At 44.5% G+C, this 19,848-nt stretch overlaps 1 protein-coding gene across 10 annotated transcripts in view; it reads left to right on the top strand.

Moving 5' to 3' along the window:
- The window catches only part of LOC106574310 (intersectin-1), a 67,607-nt gene that overhangs the window by 30,967 nt on the left and 16,792 nt on the right, over positions 1-19,848 (top strand). For 7 of the 10 annotated variants that reach the window (XM_014150138.2, XM_014150135.2, XM_014150130.2 and 4 more), the window contains 16 exons: positions 1,320-1,432; positions 1,528-1,591; positions 1,943-2,080; positions 2,444-2,556; positions 2,963-3,225; positions 3,616-3,765; positions 3,876-4,016; positions 9,441-9,528; positions 10,335-10,474; positions 15,542-15,663; positions 15,828-16,030; positions 16,433-16,557; positions 16,741-16,755; positions 17,738-18,066; positions 18,238-18,412; positions 19,082-19,287. In XM_014150138.2, the coding sequence (XP_014005613.1) occupies positions 1,320-1,432; positions 1,528-1,591; positions 1,943-2,080; positions 2,444-2,556; positions 2,963-3,225; positions 3,616-3,765; positions 3,876-4,016; positions 9,441-9,528; positions 10,335-10,474; positions 15,542-15,663; positions 15,828-16,030; positions 16,433-16,557; positions 16,741-16,755; positions 17,738-18,066; positions 18,238-18,412; positions 19,082-19,287 (2,385 nt within the window). The remainder of the gene's footprint in view (positions 1-1,319; positions 1,433-1,527; positions 1,592-1,942; positions 2,081-2,443; positions 2,557-2,962; positions 3,226-3,615; positions 3,766-3,875; positions 4,017-9,440; positions 9,529-10,334; positions 10,475-15,541; positions 15,664-15,827; positions 16,031-16,432; positions 16,558-16,740; positions 16,756-17,737; positions 18,067-18,237; positions 18,413-19,081; positions 19,288-19,848) is intronic. The other 3 variants (XM_014150134.2, XM_014150137.2, XM_014150136.2) reach the window with 3 other exon arrangements.

Raw genomic sequence — 19,848 nt, 5'->3', positions numbered from 1 at the left:
AACCGTTTGGAGATTATGGGTAAATTATTAGACTGAAGTTGAGGACACACACGAGACTCAGTCCAAACATTACACTGATTTTCTGTGCATTTTACATCTACTGTACTTTTAGCTGTATTTGTTGATAACGAAATCTGAAAATACTCTGGATACATTCAGTAACATAAGAATATTCTTGTTAAATGTGGGGTAGGTGCAACATAAGACAAGACATTTTGAAGGGTTTGAGTGAGAGGACTAAGTGGTGTCTCCAAGTGGCTACACACCTCTCTGAAGTGTGCACAGTTCCTAAGTTATTTCAATACACTTTTATGACTCAAAGAAGAGTCTTCAACTATAAGGTGCTTTTTGAGCTCTCCTAGCTGTGCTGTTGAGGACCTAGAGCAAGCACACTTGTTTGGAACAGCCCTGCGTCCCTACAAATAAACAATTAGTTGTTTAAGCAATCCAAAAACAAACAATTTATAAATTGCAATCTGGATCAGGAGGGCATCTCTGGAAGCTTGTTCTATTGCCGACATGACTAACTAAGTTATAAAATATGATCTTACAGTGTTAGGCTTTCACAAGGCAATTCAGAGAAACAGATTGTGTAATTTTGGTACACATAGGAGTCATGAGGGTATTCAGGTGTGTGTTCCGTTGCAATTTGTTTTCACAATAGACATTCTGTTCAGAACAACCCAGGGTATGATGCCATGTCATCTTGTAACTGTACATCAAACATTGTGATCATAAACGTTGACACTGTATATAACATGAGTTTTATGATGAAATGTGAAGTGCACATTTGGACTCACAGGTGTTTGGCTTGCTTGTATGACATCAAAGCTGTATTTCTTATCCTCGACGTCGCATCTTTCTAAATACATCAAGTCTTCTTCATTTACAGCATTTCCTTGACTCTGACAACAAAACATTTGCAAAAGTTGCCCAATTAGTGGGAGGGATGTGAGGCCACTTCTTATCCTGTGCGGCTCAAGTTCAGAATGTCTGTCAGTCAAAACCCATCCAACGCTGTGAAGCGTAGAGCCTGAGCTCTGATGTTATTTATAGCATGTTACTGTACTGCCACTGCGTTCCAATTTAGCTGCTTATCAGTGTCCAAATCTGCCATTTTCAACCCGTATACGGGTACGAGTGTAAAGGTTTAAAATTGAAATTTGTCTTTGTCTTAAAGGCATTTTCCAACTGGCTCATGCATAGACAGCACAGCAAAAACACACAACATGTAACACAACAGTACTATAAAAAAACAAAGAATAGATACATACAAAAGACGCTTTTAATAAGATAAGTCTCCCCCATCTCCATTTTAGCGCCCCTGTGCCCCCCCAGCCCCCCATTGACTGGGCTGTTCCCAGCTCGTCCCGGCTAAAGTACCGGCAGCTCTTCAACAGCCACGACAAGATGATGAGCGGCCACCTCACCGGTAAGACCTTGTCTGTCAACAATACTCATTGCGGTTTATCCAATCCACATCAGCGGTTTCTCAAAAGAGCTCATGTTTTTATCCTTGTCTTTCAGGACCCCAAGCAAGAACCATCCTGATGCAGTCCAGCTTGCCCCAGACCTCGCTGGCGTCCATATGGTAAGAGATGGGAGCGGAGCCAATTCTTAGGATACTTGGCCACTAATTCCTATATGTTCACACATTGCTGCTCTCTGTTCTCTGACTATTGCTTCTCTCCGCTGACTCTGGGTAGAAGTTACCTTTAGGCACAGATCTAGGATCAGCTTAACCATCAGATGGCAAAACTAATCATATCAGTTGGTGTTTAGGAGGGTGAAAAGCAAAATTGGTTTCGGATCAGTTGTTAGGGTGCTCCTAAACGACACTTGTTTCACCTTCCTCCACTCTGCTAGTCACAGGACAGGAAGTGCATGGCTGGCAGTAACACGTCACGTCTTTCTCTCTCCCCCTCTCTCTGTTTCTCTATAGGAACCTGTCGGACATCGACCAGGACGGCAAGCTGACGGCCGAGGAGTTCATCCTGGCCATGCACCTGATTGACATGGCCATGTCCGGCCTGCCCCTGCCCCCTATCCTGCCCCCAGACTTCATCCCCCCCACTTTTAGGTACAATCCACTGCTCCCTCTGTGTCTGTCAATGCCCCTTAGCTCTACCTCTGTCTGCAGAGTATGCATTGATACTGGCATTTACCTTAGGAAGTCTTGTCTTTATTGATCTTATTGCCCCACACCTCGCCCAGGGGTTTTTCCGTGACCTGACCAGGAAAAACTACCAGGAGTCCTGTTTTTATATCTGGGTCAAAGTTTTAGCTATCAATCAATCAGTCTATATTGATCCCATTAGGAGTTTTTCCTGGTCAAGTCACATGGTCAGGAAAAACTCCTGGTCTTGCCCATCCATGCCCCATGTGAGGTGCTGTAGGTTAGTGAGCTGCTCTGACTGACTGGTCTGATGTTGTCCATCTCCAGGAGGGTGCGTAGTGGTAGCGGGGTGTCTGTCACCAGCCTGCACTCCACTGACCAGCGGGTCCAAGAGGAGGCCGAAGAGGAGCAGGAGAGCGAGAAACAGAAGCTGGAGAAATGTAACCACTCTTAAATTCATAGACAGAGCTATGGATGCAATGACTAACCATCCGTGGGATCGAAATGATAGATCTGAAGCTATACGGTGTTTGTTAACAGTTACGTTGTTAACGAACAATGGAGAAAAACGAGCTCCTATTTTGGGTTCGGGTGCAGTTGAACTAAGCTCACAAGCATTTTAGTTATATTCTTCTAGAATCTATGGCTATGTATCATCAATTTTAAAGTCCAAAAATGTATGTACCAATCCCTTTAAACACACAGCAAAAAGCTCCTTTATAAATATAAACGTATATAGAAATGGCCCCAGTTTTCCAAGAAATGCCACTGAAAATTAGGCAACAGGGCAAAATATGTCCCCCATTTCTCTCTCTGACCCCTCTATCTCTGTCTCCCTCCCCAAAGTGACTTTCGAGGACAGGAAGCGGGAGAACTTTGAGCGGGGCAACCTGGAGCTGGAGAAGCGTCGACAGGCCCTGCTTGAGCTGCAGCGCAAGGAGCAAGAGCGTCTGGCAGCGCTGGAGCGTGAGGAGCAGGAGAGGAAGGAGCGCGAGCGGCTCGAGCAGGAGAGGCGGCGGCAGCAGGAGCTAGAGAAGCAGTTGGAGAAGCAGAGAGAGATGGAGAGGCAGCGCGAGGAGGAGAGACGCAAGGAGATCGAGAGGAGAGAGGTGAGGAGAGGAGGTGGAAAAGAGGGGTAAGGAGGATAGAGAAGGAAAAGAGGGTTAAGGAAGACAGTGAGGATATATAAAGAGAGGGAGCTGGAGAGGAGGAGGAGGGGGGAGATGTAAGGGGAAAGTGAAGAACACAGGAACCAATGCAGTGTGTGTGTATATTAACCATTCTACTACTATGTTGTATTTTTAAGATGATAAATTCACTCTCATTTCTTATTGTATTGCTTTATTGACAGAGGGGGAGACAAGTGTAGAGAAACGGGAATTGAACCCAGGTCTCCGGCAGGAACTTGAATATGTGCATAGATCTGGAAGTGTTACCACTCGACCACGGCTGGCTCTACACTATTTCTGCGTATACAGTATAACATTCCCTCTGGCTAGGCGGCGAAGCGGGAGCTGGAGCGCCAGCGTCAGTTGGAGTGGGAGAGGAACCGCCGGCAGGAGCTGCTGACCCAGAGGAACCGAGAGCAGGAGAACATTGTCCTGCTCAAAGCCCGCAAGAAGACCCTGGAGTTTGAGCTGGAGGCACTGGTAAAGACAAGGACACACAACATCATAACTGTAGTCCCAGGATGTCTTTACTTTGTTATTTTGAAGAAAAGACAAAAGGTATGATAATTAGTTTCTCCCTCCCTCCCCAGAACGACAAGAAGAGCCAGCTGGAGGGCAAGCTGCAGGACATCCGCTTCCGCCTGTCTGCCCAGCGGCATGAGATAGAGAGCACCAACAAGACCCGCGAGATCCGCATCGCTGAGATCACCCACCTCCAACAGCAGCTGCAGGTACGTACACACCCTGTGTAACACATAGTCCCCTCTATAATTATTGGGACAGCGAAGCATTGTTTCTTGGATTTGAAATCAAACAATGACTATGAGGTTAAAGTGCAGACTGTTAGCTTTAATTTGAGTGTTTTCATCCTCATCAGGCAAACCGTTTCTAAATTACAGCACCTTTTGTACACACATTTTGTACATCCCCATTTTGGGGACAAATTCACTTGTATGTACAGTTGAAGTTGGAAGTTTGCAAACACTTACGTTGGAGTCATTAAAACTCGTTTTTCAACCACTCCACAAATTTCAAGTTGGTTAGGACATCTACTTTGTGCATGACACAAGTCATTTTTCCAACAATTGTTTACAGACAGATTATTTCACTTATAATTCACTGTATCATAATTCCAGTGGGTCAGAAGTTTACATACACTTAGTTGACTGTGCCTTTAAACAGCTTGGAAAATTCCAGGAAATAATGTCATGGCTTTAGAAGCTTCTGATTTGAGTCAATTGGAAGTGTACCTGTGGATGTATTTCAAGGCCTACATTCAAACGCAGTGCGTCTTTGCTTGACATCATGGGAAAATCAAAAGAAATCAGCCAAGACCTCAGAAAAAAAATTGTAGACCTCCACAAGTCTGGTTCATCCTTGGGAGAAATTTCCAAACGCCTGAAGGTACCACGTTCATCTGTACAAACAATAGCACGCAAGTATAACCACCATTGGACCGTGCAGCCGTCATACCGCTCAGGAAGGAGACGCGTCCTGTCTCCTAGAGATGAAAGTACTTTGGTGCGAAAAGTGCAAATCAATCCCAGAACAACAGCAAAGGATCTTGGGAAGATGCTGGAGGGAACAGGTACGAAAGTATCTATAACCACAGTAAAACGAGTCCTATATCGACATAACCTGAAAGGCCGCTCAGCAAGGAAGAAGCCACTGCTCCAAAAACACCATAAAAAAGCCAGACTACGGTTTGCAACTGCACATGGAGGCAAAGATTGTACTTTTTGGAGAAATGTCCTCTGGTCTGATGAAACAAAAATAGAACTGTTTGGCCATAATGACCATCATTATGTTTGGAGGGAAAAGGGGGAGGCTTGCAATCCGAAGAACACCATCTCAACCGTGAAGCACGGGGGTGGCAGCATCATGTTGTGGGGGTGCTTTGCTGCAGGAGGAACTGGTGCACTTCACAAAATAGATGGCATCATGAGGATGGAAAATTATGTGGATATATTGAAGCAACATCAAGACATCAGTCAGGAAATTAAAGCTTGGTCGCAAATGGGTCTTCCAAATGGACAATGACCCCAAGCATACTTCCAAAGTTGTGGAAAAATGGCTTAAGGACAACAAAGTCAAGGTATTGGAGTGGCCATCAGAAAGCCCTCACCTCAAACCTATAGAAAATTTGTGGGCAGAACTGAAAAAGCGTGTGCGATCAAGGAGGCCTACAAACCTGACTCAGCTACACCAGCTCTGTCAGGAGGAATGGGCCAAAATGTATCCAACTTATTGTGGGAACCTTGTGGAAGGCTACCTGAAACGTTTGACCCAAGTTAAACAATTTAAAGGCAATGCTACCAAATACTAATTGAGTGTATGTAAACTTCTGACCCACTGGGAATGTGATGAAAGAAATAAAATATTAAATAAATCATTCTCTCTACTATTATTCTGACATTTCACTTTCTTAAAATAAAGTGGTGATCCTAACTGACCAAAGACAGGGAATTTTTACTAGGATTAAATGTCAGGAATTGTGAAAAACTGAGTTTAAATGTATTTGGCTAAGGTGTATGTAAACTTCCGACTTCAACTGTATATTAAAGTAGTCGAAATGTAAGTATTTGGTCCCATATTCATAGCACGCAATGACTACATCAAGCTTGTGACTCAACAAATTTGTTGCATGTATTTTCTGTTTGTTTTGGTTGCATTTCAGATTATTTTGTGCCCAATAGAAATGTATTGTAAATAATGTGTTGTGTAAATTTGGAGTCACTTTTATTGTATTTAAGAACAGAATATGTTTCTAAACACTTTTACATTTAATGTGGATGCTACCATGATTACAGATAATCATGAGTAATGTTAAGCAAGAAAGTTACAGACGCACAAATATCATACCCCCAAGACATGCTAACCCTCACCATTACAATAACAGGGGCGGTTAGCATTTTTGGTGGGGTATAATATTTAGGCGTTTAACTTTTTCACTCATCATTATTCACGACTCATTCAGGATTATCCGTAGTCATGGTAGCATCCATATTAATGTAAAAGTGTTTTGAAACATATTCTGTTCTTATTTGAAAATAAAGTTTTTCCAAAATGACACCGTACATTATTATAGAGCCAAAACAAGAGAAAATGCTTCACTGTCCCAATAAGTGTGCAAAGCTGTCATAAAGGCAAAGGCTTTGAAGAATCTAAAATATATTTTGATTTGTTAAACTTTTTTTGTTGTTGGTTACTACATGATTCCATGTGTGTTATTTCATAGTTTTGATGTCTTCACTATTATTCTACAATGTAGAAAATAATAAAAAATAAAGAAAAACCCTTGAATGAGTAGGTGTGTCCAAACTTTTGACTGGTACTGTATATACAGTGCCTTCGGAAAGTATTCAGGCCCCTTGACGTTTTCCACATTTTGTTACGTTACAGCCTTATTCTAAAATGGATGAAATAAAAAAAATCCTCAGAAATCTCCACACAATACCCCATAATGACGAGGCAAAAACTGATTTTTAGAAATGTTAGTAAATTTATAAAAAATCAAAAACAGAAATACTTTCTTTAAATAAGTATTCAGACCCTTTCCCATGAGACTCGAAATTGAGCTCAGGTGCATCCTGTTTCAATTGATCATCCTTGATGTTTCTACAACTTCATTGGAGTCCACCTGTGGTAAATTCAGTTGATTTGGAGAGACATGCACCTATCTATATAAGGTTCAACAGTTGACAATGAATGTCAGAGCAAAATCCAAGCCATGAGGTCCAAGGAATTGTCCATAGAGCTCCGAGACAGGATTGTGTCGAGGCACAGATCTGGGGAAGGGTAGCAAAAAAAGATCCCCAAGAACTCAGTGGCCTCCATTCTTAAATGGAATAAGTTTGGAACCATCAAGACTCGTCCTAGAGCAGGCCGCCCAGCCAAACTGAGCAATCAGGGGAGAAGGGCCTTGGTCAGGGAGGTGACCAAGAACCCAATGGTCACTCTGTATAGATGGGAGAAGCTTCCAGAAGGACAACCATCTCTGCATCACTCCACCAATCAGGCCTTTTTATGGTTGAGCAGCCAAACGGAAGCCATTCGCTTGGAGTTTGTCAAATGACACCTAAAGACTCTCAGATCGCGAGAAACAAGATTCTCTGGCCTTATGAAACGAAAATTGAACTCTTTGGCCTGAATGCCAAGCGTCACATCTGGACGAAACCTGGCACCATTCATAGGGTGAAGCATGGTGTTGGCAGCGCCATGCTGTGGGAATGTTTTTCAGCGGCTGGGACTGGGAGACTAGTAAAGTACAGAGAGATCCTTGATGAAAATCTGCTCCAGACCGCTCAGGATGTCAGACTGGGGCGAAGGTTCGCCTGACAGGACAATGACCCTAAGCACACAGCCAAGACAATGCAGGAGTGGCTTCGGGACAAGTCTTTGAATGTCCTTGAGTTCCCCAGCCAGATCCCGGAGTTGAACCCTATCGAACATCTCTAGAGAGACCTGAAAATAGCAGCGACGCTCCCCATCCAACCTGACAGATCTTGAGAGGATCTGCAGAGAAGAATGGGAGAAACTCCCCAAATACAGGTGTGCCTAGCTTGTCGTGTCATACCCAAGAAGACTCAATGCTGTAATCGCTGCCAAAGGTGCTTCAACAAAGTACTGAGTGAAGGGTCTTAATACTTATGTAAATGTTGTATTTGTATTTTTTATTTGTAATATATTGGCAAAAATTGAAACTTTTAAAATCAATTTTAGATTACGGCTGTGACGTAACATGTTGAAAAGTCAAGGGGTCTGAATACTTTCTGAAGGCTCTGTATATGTAGCCTAGGCCTACTGATGGTATGAATTTGGGATCGATCATCCCACATCTGTCCCAGAGTCTCTTTTGGAAAGGCTTTTTCTTTCTCACACAAAACAACAAGCTGACCAATAGAAAGAGGTAAACATTTCTACTATGGGGGATATTGGATTTGCCAAGGCTAGTGATTTGCTGTTCGTTTGCTCGTCTTGTTGGCTCAGGAAAAGTAAATGTGGCAGTCATTCTAAGTTCGCATTGGACTTTGTCTGTAAAAGTGATGCACGCCGTTGCATGTTCTCTTAATATGAATTACCATAATCTAAATGTGATTTCTGTACATATTGAGCACGTTAAAACGATAACAAAAAAAAATCATAAGATTCCACGTCAGTTTACAATGCAGAATAATGGTCCTGTTACGCATGTATGACCGCTAGGGCTGGGCAATGAAGTTATATCTACCACAACCCTTTACAGACAGAACGCAGCTACAGTAACATATCGATAGCGGACGATAAAAGAAATCTAAATTCTGCTTCGGCATGAAATTTTCTGCATTCCCCCCCAACGATAAATGTTGCTGATTGATGTGCCGCTGTGTTGTTTTTTTTATGGTATGGTAGCTAGATGTTTAATTTCTACTAAATGTCTTGGTAGGTCACTTTTTTAGGATAGGTGGATCAAATCATCTTGAGCTGCAGATCAACATTTCTGGTAGCCTCATTCATTTACACACAACTAAAATAACCGTTAATATCTCCGGAGAAGGTTTAGCGTCTGCATTTAAAAATCTGTAGTGTAGCCTACACGGACAGACAGACAGACATGCCGTAGCTGAGGCGCTTTCAAGGGCCCACATTCCATTATGTCTGAAAAGGGTAATCGATAAAGGCTACCGGTAGCCTACTATAATTTCATATTATGAGGCAATGGGAGAATAGGCTAGGATATTCTATATGCAACAGACCGAAGACTGAACACACACTTGCATCATTAGCAAAGAGACAGAGCAGGCAGGCCAGCACGAGGTAGAGCGAGACAGAGGGAGAGGCAGAAACCTGCTCATATGTTTTTGTCATCTGCATCTTGCAATGTCTTGCCTTGCAAATTCACCAAAGTAGCCTAAAGTTTGCCTCTTCCTCTCTGGTTTTATTTGAATTACACAACTTTCCCAGGCCTTTATAGCCTATTGGCTTTAACACACAAAATAGTACGTTTTGTGATAATTGCACTGAGATTTTAATTAAGTGGGTGGGGACCAAAAAACATTCCGTTTTTCGGTTAGGGATTTTTCTTAACGTTAAAGATCCCAAATTCGTTTTAACGTTTAAACATTCACAGTTGCAGTTTACCTAAGACTTGCCGTTGCTTTGTGTGTCGTCCCCAGGACTCTCAGCAGTGGCTCGGCAGGCTGATCCCTGACAAACAGTGTCTAAACGAACAACTCAAACAGGTTCAACAGAACAGCCTGCACAGTAAGTACTGCTTCATTACCTCAGCTCCGCACATCTTTAGGGAATAGGTTGCCATTTGGGACTCAGACTGTGTACTATATGCTTTGCTATTATAGATGACTTGTGAATTCTCTGCTAAGTCCGTACAATAATTCCCCCGTAAATGCATTGTTTCATTCCCCCATGTACTTGTCATAAATGAGTAGTTAGCTTTAGCTTGATTGCTAGTTAGTCCTAGCTATGCTATCATACTGTACATAGGTAGGCTACATTGGACTGACTTATAACTTGTACTACAGTGTTTCCCCTGCTGTAGTACAGGTGTGGAACTGCCCCCCACCTAGCGCCATATAAAATAATCTGGCCAATTAGTTTTAATTGACAATCTGTTGCCTGGGGGCCTTTGTACCCCACCTGCAAACAAAACTAAGGGAAAGACTGACTGCCATACTATACTTAAGCAATAAGGCCCGAGGAGGTGTGGTATATGGCCAATATACCACAGCTAAGTCCGTAAGTACAACGCAGCGTGGAGTGGCTGGATACAGTCATTAGCCGTGGTATATAGGCCACATACCACAAACCCCCTTGGTGCCATATTGCTATTTTAAACTGGTTACCAACGTAATTAGAACGGTCTGATATACCACAGCTTCCAGCCAGTCAGATTTCAGGGCTCGAACCACCCGGTTTATGATAACCGATACGGCGCTTGCTCTCTGGGTCATATTCACTTGGCTCCAATAGGAAATGCTTGTTTTAGTTTTCTGCTGCAAAAAAAATTTGCTACGCTGGGCACTAATAAAGACAACCCCGTCCTTGTCCAGGAGACTCCCTGTCGTCGCTGCAGAAGGCGGTGGAGATCAAGGAGTCTAGTCGGCAGCAGCTGAGAGAACAGCTAGACACCGTGGAGAGAGAGACCCGCTCCAAGCTGCTGGAGATAGACGCCTTCAACACCCAGCTCACGGTACAACTACTCCCTAACCAACTCATCTTACTAGGTTAAAGACGAGGGCCCATTTTTTTTTTTTAAGGCTAAGTTCATCGTTAGAACCTTCGTAGGAGCATCGTTAAATCTCTGAGCTGTTTCTCAAAACCGTTGTTAGTAAAGTTTCACTTGAAAACGCTCGTTATTTACCGACTGCCCCAGACCACTCATAGAACAGCACAGTGCGTCATTAGATGCTTTTTAAAATGAAAAAGATTTAACCCTTCTACGTCACTTTATACACACAATATCTCCAGTACACATGGAATCAAGATGTTGATCTGTGTCTCTGTGGCCGCAGCGAACTTCAGAGGGAAGTTGACTACAAATAGAAAGTTGTCAGCGTTTTTGCTATTGTTACAAACAAGTGAAGGATAAAAATGCTTTGAATGAACACCGAGATGACTGCATTAAAAGAAGACACAGTTATAGGCTAGGTGGGCCTATAGCCTGTAGTTCAATCATAAGCTGTTGAAATAAATTTCATGTTCAATCAACGAGTTCTATTTTGCAATGCTACTGTCTAATTTTTGTCTCAATGTATTTCATACTGTGTAACAACATGTGCGCAATGATGTACCAAATCTGTGATTAATGCGTTATTATAGGGTTGGCATTAGAATAAACCGTCTCAATATTTGCAGCCTTATAGGTGATGATATCGCTCTAGGTGCAGGTCTGTTGTCAGTATTGTGGAATAATTCTAATGCTAAAATAAGATTTGAAAGGCGAAAGCTGATCCGAGAGCAGTATCAGTACCAACGACACACTTATGAACATTCTCTACGTGGTGTTTTGGGAAAAGCATGTGACATCTTAGGCCGTTATAGGAACAATGCCTCGTTAAAACACTTGGAAGCTTAAGTTCCATCGCTATCGGGAAACCCGGCCCAGGGCTCTCCAACCCTGTTCCTGAGGAGCTACCCTCCTGAAGGTGTTCGCTCCAACCCCAGTTGTGACTAGCCTGATTCAGTTTATCAACCAGCTAATTATTAGAATCTGGTGCTCTTAGATTAGGGTTGGAGTTAAAACCTACAGGATGGTAGCTCTCCAGGAACAGGGTTAGAGTGCCCTGTCCCTATCTCCTGTTCCCAGTGGATAGACCTATCCCACAGAGCACAGACAAGTGACCAACAACAGATTACAGTTCTTCTCATAGGGGGGAATCCTAACTACCACATAAGTCAAATTTTCACCATGCATTGATTTCAATAAGAGACAAAATGAAAATCGGACTTAATAAATGGAAGTTAGGATTTGCCACATATGCTCAGTTTAACAGTTGACATTGGACAATTTATAAAACACTGACTTCCAGTACTTTCTTTCTGCCTAACGATACCTTTGCATCTCTTCGTGTTGTGTTTGTGTGTTGGGGCGCCAAGACTGTCAGAGGGCTTGATGATTTGTGTGTCTGATGATCCCACTTTTTAATTTCATTGTGATCTCAATACTTCAGTCCTTTCTCTTCAACCAAAACCTTTTTAATTGCTCCACATACCACATCCGGGCCCCAGAATTTCAGATATATACAGTACAGTGCATTCCGCTTATAGTGAATGCGGTCATAGAAATGTTATAGTGATCCAATTGCCATGTGTGAATGTGATCACTACATGCCGAGTGCACTGTAGTGGAGTAGAGTGAAATTGCCTTTAGACACTGATCTTGGGTCAGTTTTGGATTGGGGGAAGGGGAGCTGATCCTAGGTCTGTATCTAGGGGAAAACGTGGGGGTTTACACTGTTGTTCTCTCACTGTATCTGACTGTTGCTCACTCTGTCGCCCCGCCCGCCATCCACCCTGCCGTCCCCGTCTGGTCTGTATGCCTGACCTTTGCCCCGTGTCCTCTGCCCACGCCCTCGCCTCTCCATCCAGTCTCTGGCTGCGTTCTATCAGGGCCACACTGCCCGGATAGAGGGCCTCCGTCTGGAGCTACTGCTGGAGGAGCAGAGGGGGCGACAGGTAGTCCACTCACCAGCACTGCTGCCCCCCGCAGGACACTCTATCGTAGTGCACCCTTCTGGAGAATAATAGCCAATCAGAATAACTCCGTGTGCTGTTGTTGTTACTAAGCAGATTTGAAACCCAATGCTAAAGAAGGAAGCTGCTTTACTAACTGATGAAGAAAATTAGACCCATGTCACACTACAGGGCGAACCGGAACTGTACTAGACTGGCTCAATTTCACATGGTCCTTTCAAAGCAGGGTTCCAGCAGCTATGGTGGATGCGTAACCAGGCCTAGTGCAGTATGGGTCGGCTCAGCTGGGCTCAGTAGTGTGATGGGTATATTAGGCTCACCCCGTGTCTGTGTCTGTGGTAGGCTGTGCTGCTTCCGGCCAGTGTGGCCCTCTTCCCCACAACATCCTGGGGGCTCAACCTGGGGAATCAATATATGGTTAAGCTGTATGTGGGTTGCTATGGTTTGACGTCGGACACAACCACATGGGGCTGTTGGGCCACCTAACTCAAGGCGCCAGGTCAGGGCTAGGGGTTGAGTCTGATCTGGATGTGTACCTGGGTCGTGTTCATTAAGCACAACGCAATGGAAAACAAAAATGTGCTTTTCTTATTGGGCAGGTAGTCTCTCCCTTTTTCAGTCTGTTTCTTTCTGTTTGGTGCCTAATGAACACGACCTTGTTGTTGACTTCGGTGGCACTGCTGCTGTTCCATCTGACCCTTGACCTTGGGGTCCCTATGTGTCTCTTTTCAGTCCGAAGGGGGCTCGGTGGACCAGACGCTGCTGGACTGTCTGTCGGCCGTCCTGGCCTGTTTGCAGCATATAGACGTCTACCTGCAGGTGTCCCTACTGCCTCCCCCTCTTCCTCCACGCCCTTCTCCCAGCGCTCCCCCGCCCCAACCCCTTTACCACTCCTCCGCATCCTTTGAAGGGCTGGTCAAAGCAAGCCATGCTGCCCTTCCGCTTAAGCGTCTTTAGCTTTAGCCTCGGTAGCCCTGCAGCAAGTTAATAAAAGCCAGCAGCTTCCCTCCTTTATCTGTCCTCTGGGTGATGCTGGAGTATATCTCTGTCATTGCCTCCTAAACCCTCTAGACTAGGGCCCAATAAAAACACTAGCATACTATTTAGTATGCATTACCAAGACCAAAGTCAATTGGGTCACACTAGGTAGTATGCAAGTGTATACTGGGACACAGCTCCGGTCAATGTTGTTAGCCACCATGTGCATAAACCTGGTTGTTTGGCTATTTCATTTTATTAAATCGAATCAATTACAATTTTATATTTTTCAGCTCCTTGAGCACTTGAGCTTTAAGTTGTCAGGCTTTGTAGTTTTGGTTACGGTGAGAGGACAACATTTACCTCTGGTATCCCCAAAAACTTTTAAGACCGACTTTTGTTGCGTTGGTAAGCATCTGTAGAAAGCACAAAAACACTTCCCAAAAGACTCCTAAGGCTCTGTCTTATTGGAAAGAAATGAAATGCCTTTGTTTAATTACATGGCAGGAGGACAAGATTAAAAACAGCACACTCGACCGACGCTTTGCGGCTGTACAGTCCTTCTACTGGGTGAGTGACCACTAGCGTTAGTGATGTATTTACTTAATAGTGAACTGAGGTGTAAGGCCTACTATTTTGGGTGATCAAATCCATACAGACATAGGCTAATTGAAGACTTGGTACAGTAAAGAAGTATAGAACAAGGTAATGTTCAAGGTAATGAACAGGCTAATGTCATTTATCAATAGATTGAGGCAATATGAAAATTATCATCAAGTTGTTATTGTGAGACTATTTCAAGAAATCTTCACAGGTTCTCAGTCCGTCGTGCGTCTCACCATTTTAACCGAGTACTAAACGAATCGAGCTTTCTTGAACGTACCTCACTCTCTCCAGCCCCATGTGTTGATGACACGCCAACTAAACATATGGGGGTGAAGCCTTTGGTTGCATGGTGTTTCACAATGCATGGTTCATCACAATCTTAACCTATGAGCCTAGTTAACTGAGGGCTATGGTGTGTGTGTGCAGTGTGCTCTCTAACACCCGGACTACATTACCCAGCAGTCACTCTGTCCAAATGGGCCATAGTAGTGGTCAGGACCAAAAGTTCTCAAGCTCGTTTGAACTTAATGTGTGATCTGAATATATGTTGGATATCTATTCCTCGTATCAGATATGGACATGAGATTATTCCTCTGCTCAATGAAGATAGATTAGATGAAAATCCAATTTAAATTCTAAGACTGATTGATATTGATAGTAATTCCTTCAGGAAAATCAAGTCCTCAGAACTTAATTCCCTGCTCAGACTGTATATTAAGACTTTCTTAACCCTTTAGAGAAGATGGGTTTGAATTACGTCTACCGGTACCTATGATCCTTGTGAATTTCCCTTTCAACTCTTTTGACCGAACCCCATATCAGTCTGTGCTTTTGAGAATCATAGTTTGGCTCAGATTTCTCCCAGAACCATGAATGATCTCTGTGATTGGTTGGTACCACTTGGCTTTAACCAGTAGTGTTTCCATTTGGTGCTCAAACCGGAGCAGAGCGAAGTTGCCACTAGACGGTGATTTTAGGTCAGTTTTAACTGGTTAACTTTTAACCTAGGTTAAGATTAGGATTGGGGGAGATAAGCTGATCCTAGATCTGTACCTAAGGGAAACTTTACCCCGGAGCACTGAAACACTACAATCTTCCAGTTACAGTGGTGTCCGTGTTTCCATAGTAACCCAGGGCTCGTTTAACCCTCCCTCAGTGGTTCATGTGCAGCGACTCCGGGAGCTGTCCAATGAACGCACTGTGGCGGTGGCCATGTTTTGTGCAAGTGTGTCCGCCCCAAAAATCCAACCAAATCTACATTTCAGTAGTAGTAGCCCAGCATTAATTGGAGAAAAAACAGAGATGAGATTAAATGGAGGGAAGCAGTAGACTAAACACAGACTTTCCATCAGGTAATAATGGCGCTTACAGGGCACAAAATGGCAGACGCCTCACTGTGATGTGAGTGTTGTGTTGAGTCCCGGCGATCCCGCCCACAATTCCCCTCACCGGTCCTCCTCTATCCCATGCTGCCTTGCAGGAGCTCCGAGAGATCCACAGCAAGCAGCAGAGGCAGAAGCAGAAGGATCACCTGGAGGGAGAAATCAACATCCACGCCATCGCCCAGGAGAGGGCCAAGTCCGCCGAGCTCACAGACGGAAGGTGTCTGTCTGTCTGTCTGTCTGTGTGTGTGTGTGGACACCATATCTGTGAGCGAGCTGCTCCTATGTGCTCTCATTCTGCATGGGTTACGTGGATGCAGCCCCATCACTGTGATCCAGTCAGTTTACAGAGGTTACCTCTAACACCCCCTTTCCTCTCCTCAGGTTGTCTGCCACTGACGAGGGCCTGGCGTGGCAGGATGAGGGCACGGTGGAGGCCCCCACCCCGCCCCCCCAGCCTTGGATGAAGCGCGTGAGTGAGGAGGAAGGGCGCACTAAGAAGGACATGCAGGACAAACTCAACCAGCTCTTCATGCAGCAGCCTGAACCAGGGAAACTCATGAACCAGAGCCAATGGCCCACGGGCGGTACGTGTCAAAAATAAAATGTATTACAAAGAAGCCTTGAAAGAGCATGCATACAATAGAACATTTACAAAACCTCTGATTTCTGGACTGACCAGCAATATCGAACTGGGACAATTAAATCATACAACAAAAATGTGTACTGTAGGTATCTGAATAAATGATTAGAACATGCATGTAGATTCAATTCACACAATTTAATATTTTCTGTCAAGTTTGATGCAGTTTTTAAGTAGTCGCGAGTATTTCAGTGTTTCCGAATGACATCCATTCCAAACATCTTCAAATCTCAGAGGTCCTACTGTAGGAGTTCTAAGAACGTTTGGATGTGCTTGGTTCCGTGTGTGAGAGAGAAAGATGTGACCCTGTCCTGTGTTCCTCTCCCCCTTCCTCGTCTCCTCCCAGCAGACAAGATCCCGGTGACTGGGTTCAACCAGGACAAAGTCAAGGTGGTCTTCTACCGGGCGCTGTACCCCTTTGATGCCCGCAGTCACGATGAGATCACCATCACCCCCGGAGACATTGTGATGGTGAGAGGCAAGCTGTCAATCACTTCTGCCAAGCACCATTTGTGTGTGTGTGTATGTTATGGATGTTTATGTAAAGTGATTCATCTATATGAACGAAGGGGTGTGTGTGTGTGCGTGCGTGTGCGTGTGAGTATTAACTTTTGCCTCCTGACTCTCTCCCAACTTTGCTCACTCTACCTGAAGGTGAAAGGGGAGTGGGTAAGTGCAGGTCCACTGTCCAATCAGCTGCTCACGTGTGATCCCAACACCTGCTCTCATTGGTCCATCTCATGTGTCCATCTCATCTGCTGTCATCTCTTCATAAGCACTTAAAGAATTGAACTGTTGGTTGCATGTTTGTGGTTGTATATCCATTATATGGTCAGTATACTCGGAGGATACACACTTGTTCTCAAATGGCATATACATCTATACAAGCGTGCCTCTACGTTGTATACTGGATAAAGCATCTTGTAAGCTGCAGAGAGTGAGACGTTTATACAGACACATTTGATCCCATTTCACCGAGTGAGTACTCCTTCAACAAAGCAGTCCCAAAGACATCCACTGTCATTTCTATCCTCTCAGCTTATCGTCATGACCATCCGCATGCTTGGAAAGGAAGCTGTGATGTTCGACTTGTCTTTTGAATCGCGAACGTCCATTCCAAAAGTGGTCCAACCACTCTGTCGTATGTTTGAAATAAGGAATAACCACACATGGCTGGGCAACCCCAGTCCACAGGATTTATTGTAACCGCTCTTAATTAATTTTTCCCACGATTTATCAATCTAATCCTGTATTGGCTCGACAGTATCTTGGTCCAGACTATTCGCCTTGTCTGTCAGTCAGAGTTGGGATCCATTCAATTTCAACTGTCAATTCAGGAATCTCCTCATTGCTTTTCAGCAAAGCTTTTCAGTACATGTTCCTAATTTGAAATAGAATTGATCCTAACCCTGCTGTCAGCTATGAGCCTGTAGCTGGTTAAAGGAAAAGGTCCAACGGATAGTGTGATCCCTGAGGACTGGTGTTGTTCTTGGCATCGAAATATAATTACTAGAAGGTACACTCTATCGCCCACCCGGTCCACTCATCACAGCATGACTTGAATGAGAATATCCGTTCTAGTCATTTCTATAGTCTTCGGTGGCTCTGTAGTGGTATGATGGTGAGCTGACCTTTGACCTCCAACCCCCAGGTGGACGAGTCCCAGACAGGTGAGCCAGGCTGGCTGGGCGGCGAGCTGAAGGGGAAGACAGGCTGGTTCCCTGCCAACTACGCTGAGAAGATCCCAGAATCCGAGGTTCCCATGAGCCTGCGGGCCAGTGCCGCCACCACGGGCACCGCGCCCAAACTGGCCTCACGGCTCACACCCACCGCCGCCTCAAACACACCCACGCCACCTAGCCAGCCAATGGCAACCCCTCCCCCGGCGACCGCTCCCCCTGCCCCCGGTCCCTGCCCTGGCCCTGGTCCCGCCTCTTCCTCCTCCTCGGCATCAAGTAACTGGGCAGATTTCAGCACCACGTGAGTGACAGCTCCAACCCTTCCTCTCACACAGCACTCAATACAATGTAATGCAATATAATACAATGCAATACAAGTGTTTTTCAGTCATAGTCTTACATACACCAAGTTATTCATTGAAGAGAAATCTGAGTTTGAGTTGGTAAACTGTGTGTTCCTCTCTCTGCTCAGATGGCCGTCCACCAGCTCTGTGGAGAAGACTGAGACTGGGGAGGGCTGGGACGCTTGGCCCACCCAGCCGTCTCTCTCTGTGCCCAGTGCCGGGCCCGGGGGCCAGCTGCGCCAGCGCTCTGCCTTCACCCCCGCCACCCTCACTGGTTCCTCTCCATCTCCCGTCCTGGGACAGGTACAGTCATTATATATATATAGCCTTCCCTGTAGCTCAGTTGGTAGAGCATGGTGTTTGCAACGCCAGGGTTGTGGGTTCGATTCCCACGGGGGGCCAGCACAGGAAAAAAAAAAATGTATGAAATGAAATGTATGCATTCACTACTGTAAGTCGCTCTGGATAAGACCGTCTGCTAAATGACTAAAATGTAAATGTAAAAAATATATATATATATATATATATATATATATATATATACTATATATATAACGATATATATATATATATATATTTATTTTATTTTTATTTTATTTATTTATATTTATGAAGGGAGTCACAATGAGACCCAGGTCTCTTTTACAAATGAGCCCTGCAACATACAAAAATGCACATTAAATACAAAGTACACATATCAGTCAAATAATAGTAATAATAATACATTTGATTGTAACAATCTCAGTTTAGACCACACTGAGGAGCACAGGAACATGTCACCTAGGCCTAGCAGGAGAATGATATTGACTCTACCTGAAGCAGTGTGGTTGTACTGTCAGATGAATGAAGAGCAGGACTTATAAACAGCACATAGAGATTCTATAATACATCTCTTCCTTCTCTTCCTCTTTCTCACACTCTTCCTCTCCCACTCCCCATTTCTTTCTCTCTGTTTCCCCCTCCCTCTCTCAGGGGGAGAAGGTGGAGGGTTTGCAGGCCCAGGCTCTGTACCCGTGGCGGGCCAAGAAGGACAACCACCTCAATTTCAACAAGAGCGACGTGATCACAGTGCTGGAGCAGCAGGACATGTGGTGGTTCGGTGAGGTGCAGGGCCAGCGGGGCTGGTTCCCCAAGTCCTACGTCAAGCTCATCTCTGGCCCAGTACGCAAGTCCATGAGGTGAGGAGAATGAGGATGGAACTGTCCCCTCCCCATAGTCACATTTATCAATAATATATTTTTATATAACTATTATTGGAGTATTATTATTAACCCAAACAATTATTTGTAGTCGTGTTTTAATTCAACCCTTATCAACTAGGAAAGATGCTTTTTGCGAGGGTGACCTGTTGAGCAGGATAAATGCAGCAGGGCTGCTCAACAATCTTCCTCGACATCTAGCGCCCTGTAGGTTTTCAGTCCAACCCTAAACTAGCATTCCTGATTCCGCTAGTTAAGGTCTTGTTGAGCAACTAATAAGTAGAATCAGGTATATTAAATTAGGGTTGGACTACAAGATGGTAGATCTCCAGGAAGAGGGTTGGGCAGCCCTAGACTACAGACTTCAGCCAACTTTAGAGTAAATCCCAACTTGATATTGTCTAGGAGGGAGCAACATGGCTGCCATGGAATGATGTGACATCATTATGCTTTTTTATTGAAACTTCAATGACTAAGTTCTCTGTTGTGTATGGCTTTAGTCCCTCCCCATCTAGAGTGTATTGTTATATTAGCCACCGG

The sequence above is a fragment of the Salmo salar genome, chromosome ssa16 (assembly GCF_905237065.1).
Source record: "Salmo salar chromosome ssa16, Ssal_v3.1, whole genome shotgun sequence".
Taxonomy (NCBI): domain Eukaryota; kingdom Metazoa; phylum Chordata; class Actinopteri; order Salmoniformes; family Salmonidae; genus Salmo; species Salmo salar.
Note: the sequence above shows the minus strand (reverse complement) of the source record. Positions and strands in the feature narration are given on the sequence as shown.